The sequence below is a fragment of the Plasmopara halstedii genome (assembly GCF_900000015.1).
Source record: "Plasmopara halstedii genome assembly, contig: Scaffold_614, whole genome shotgun sequence".
Lineage (NCBI taxonomy): Eukaryota > Oomycota > Peronosporomycetes > Peronosporales > Peronosporaceae > Plasmopara > Plasmopara halstedii.
The window spans coordinates 3,259,054-3,261,852 of record NW_020187532.1 but is presented as its reverse complement, the minus strand read 5'-3'; the positions used below and the strand labels follow the sequence as shown (position 1 = coordinate 3,261,852).

Sequence of the window (2,799 nt, the reverse complement as noted above, 5' to 3'; positions counted from 1 at the left end):
GAAGTGGTTCTACTTGAAGAAGGACAAGCAACGGTTCTATCTTGGAGAGCACGAAGAGAAGCCCTACATCACCGTGAAGAACAAGAACTACATGATCAAAGTGATGTTCCTTGCGGCAGTGGCTCGCCCGCGATGGTCTGCGAAGAATCATTGTATTTGGGATGGAAAGATCGGTGTGTGGCCGTTTGCTGTTTATGAGCCTGCAGAGCGATCCAGCAAGAATCGAGCGGCTGGGACTTTGGAGCTAAAGACATACACTGTCGATCGCGACATTTATCGACAAGCGCTTTGCCGGATGGTCATACCGCGCATCAAAGCGGTATGGCCATCAGGCAAGCGGGTCGTGCTGCAACAGGATAACGCCAAACCGCACGTCACGGTTGATGACCCCGAAGTGCACTCTGCGTGCTCAGCTGGCGGCTGGGATATGAAGCTTACCGCGCAACCAGCCAATTCACCGGATTTCAATGCGAATGATCTCGGGTTCTTTGCTTCACTGCAGTCGTTGCAGCACAAAATGAAAGCTAAAACTATCGAGGATCTAGTCAACAACGTGGACGACGCTTTCGCTAAACTCCACTACACTGCTCTCGACAAAGTTTTTCTGACGCTGCAGTCAGTACTGCAGGAGACAATGCATATCGACGGATGCAACAAGTACAAAATCCCTCACCTCGCCAAGGACACGCTACGAACGAGCACTGGTTTGCTACCACCTTCATTGACATGTAGTGATCGAGTGTACGATAAGGCCAGACGTTTCTTAAGTTCGGTTGGGCAAAAATAAAAAGTCAAAACCGTACTTAGGCTTATATTTTCGGACACGCGCAGTAATAGACACCAGCTTATATTTTCGGACAGAGGAAGTATTCAATAGTGAGGTAGTTTAGCTATCAGCCAACCCCATAGACCGAATTTTCGAAATCCCCTTTTTTTCGAATATCAGCCTTGCTGTTGATAGAGACAGACTTACTGCACACATAAGTGTTGGTGAGATTCGAATAGAAGTAGCGAGTATGAGTATCATCAGGATCGTTCTTGCCTACAAATACGTACCCAAGAGCGATATTTACCGTAAAAGCACTTACCTGGATCGAAAGAACATTCTCGAGCTTATCGTTGAAATCGGTAGCCTCGATACCCTCATGTAGGTTTGATTCCATTTGATTACCATTGTAAAAATGGTACTTAGAATCAGCCTTGTAGTCAGGCGACAAGTGTTTCTCAAGGGTTTCAGTCGAAGCATTGTACTGCTTAGCTACCAATCTCTGGTTGATTCGGCGCGAAACGTTGCTTACATAAACAATCTCACCCGTTCTACCACGCCCTTTATCACGGTAGCTACTACCCCATTTGATAGCTTGGATATTTAATCTCTTTAAGCCTTCGAGCTCGTATGCAAAAATGTTGCCTATATATACTTTGGCATATTCTTCTTCGTGGATATGTCTTCATAAAATTTGATCTTATATCAGGATCGATTAATTAATTTAAACATTTGGCTTTATACCTTTCTGGAGGTTTTAAGCAAAAAGAAGGATGGTGGACAAGAATAATCACACGATACTTCAGTTGTTGGCCGGTCGAAAGGTGGCGTTTGCTGCCCATCGCATCGGTCTGCTTGGCCTTGATGCTTCTACTTGCCTTTCACATGCTTGGTCGGCATAGTTAACGACGGTGATTCGTGTTACCCAAGGAGGAAGGACAGGGACACAATGAACCGAGAACTCATCTTCATTATTTCACTTCGTGCTCGGTTGCTTCGAACACCACGCTTGCTCTAGTCGCAATAGTTTTGTATCTGTCGACCCGATCATCACTGAAAATGACGTGCGGGAGAACGACGTACGATTTCCCTTTGCTGGTTGTGGGAACCTTGCCATCGTGAATACGGCTATTTGTACGCCAATTCAAATCCTTGAGGTCTTTCCACTCGTCCTCAGTGAAGAAGCTTGGCAATGGCTCACTGGTCAGCTGCCTCCCACATTTCAGACGAATACACCATTCATCATTTTTGACAGCACTGAAGACGTCGCGACAATTCGCGACGTACAGCTTGGCGAAATTCTGCGCCAACGCATTCAAGAACTTGCGACACGGACTCGGTGCTCATTCCCTTGTATCGCAGTTGCTTCTTGATTGAAGCAGCTTGCAGCTTAGCTGGAATCACCACCAGCGCGTGAATCTGTCTCGACTGTGGGTTGGGCATATTATTTTTTTCCAGCACGTACATCAACGAATTCTCTGCCTGTAGCTTTTGGTCCTCCTTCATTAGCGCTTCGATGAGATCCCCCTTCTCGCCATTCTCAGCTTCGTGATATCTTCCAAGCAGGACGTCAGCCAGGCGCCGCCATCCGTCTAAGCTAGATAGAGCTCCAACTTGTCTGCGTCAATGTCCTTGAAATTGATCGGCTTTTCCGCCTTGGTCGCCTTCTTCAGTTCCCCGCCAGACTAGGGTTTAGGGTTTAGGGATAGCCTCGACATTGATCTCGACTATTTCTCGACGTGGAATCCTTTTCGAAAAGGTACTTTTTAAAAGACAGTCCTACTTCGACTTGTTAACGGAATGCTCCATTGACTTTCTAGGATTAGAGATGCACATTGACCACGCAGCTTTGAAGATTGTAACGCAAGTATTCACTTCTGTGCGCTACAAAGTAACCCCTCTTGATTCTATGCAGCCGAAGCAGCGAGATTTTGAAAGAATAGAATTCGGGTTGTGGATGAATCGTCTCGAGGCAGCTGATAGAATGGAAAACGCTTCGAAACGTACATTGGAATTCAATCAAGTCGTTGATC

General features: G+C 46.3%; 2 protein-coding genes across 2 annotated transcripts; one reads left to right on the top strand and one right to left on the bottom strand.

Moving 5' to 3' along the window:
• Positions 1–91: 91 nt before the first annotated feature.
• PHALS_12614 (uncharacterized protein) lies at positions 92–787 on the top strand (the record flags this gene model as incomplete). The annotated part of the gene is made up of 1 exon (XM_024728202.1): positions 92–787. The coding sequence occupies one exon, from the start codon at positions 92–94 to the stop codon at positions 785–787; it is 696 nt and encodes a 231-aa protein (XP_024578703.1).
• Positions 788–893: 106 nt separating this feature from the next.
• PHALS_12613 (CRN-like protein) lies at positions 894–2,272 on the bottom strand (the record flags this gene model as incomplete). Its single annotated transcript, XM_024728201.1, has 3 exons — positions 894–1,449; positions 1,850–1,974; positions 2,054–2,272. The coding sequence occupies 3 exons, from the start codon at positions 2,270–2,272 to the stop codon at positions 894–896; spliced, it is 900 nt and encodes a 299-aa protein (XP_024578702.1).
• Between the last annotated feature and the right edge of the window lie 527 nt (positions 2,273–2,799).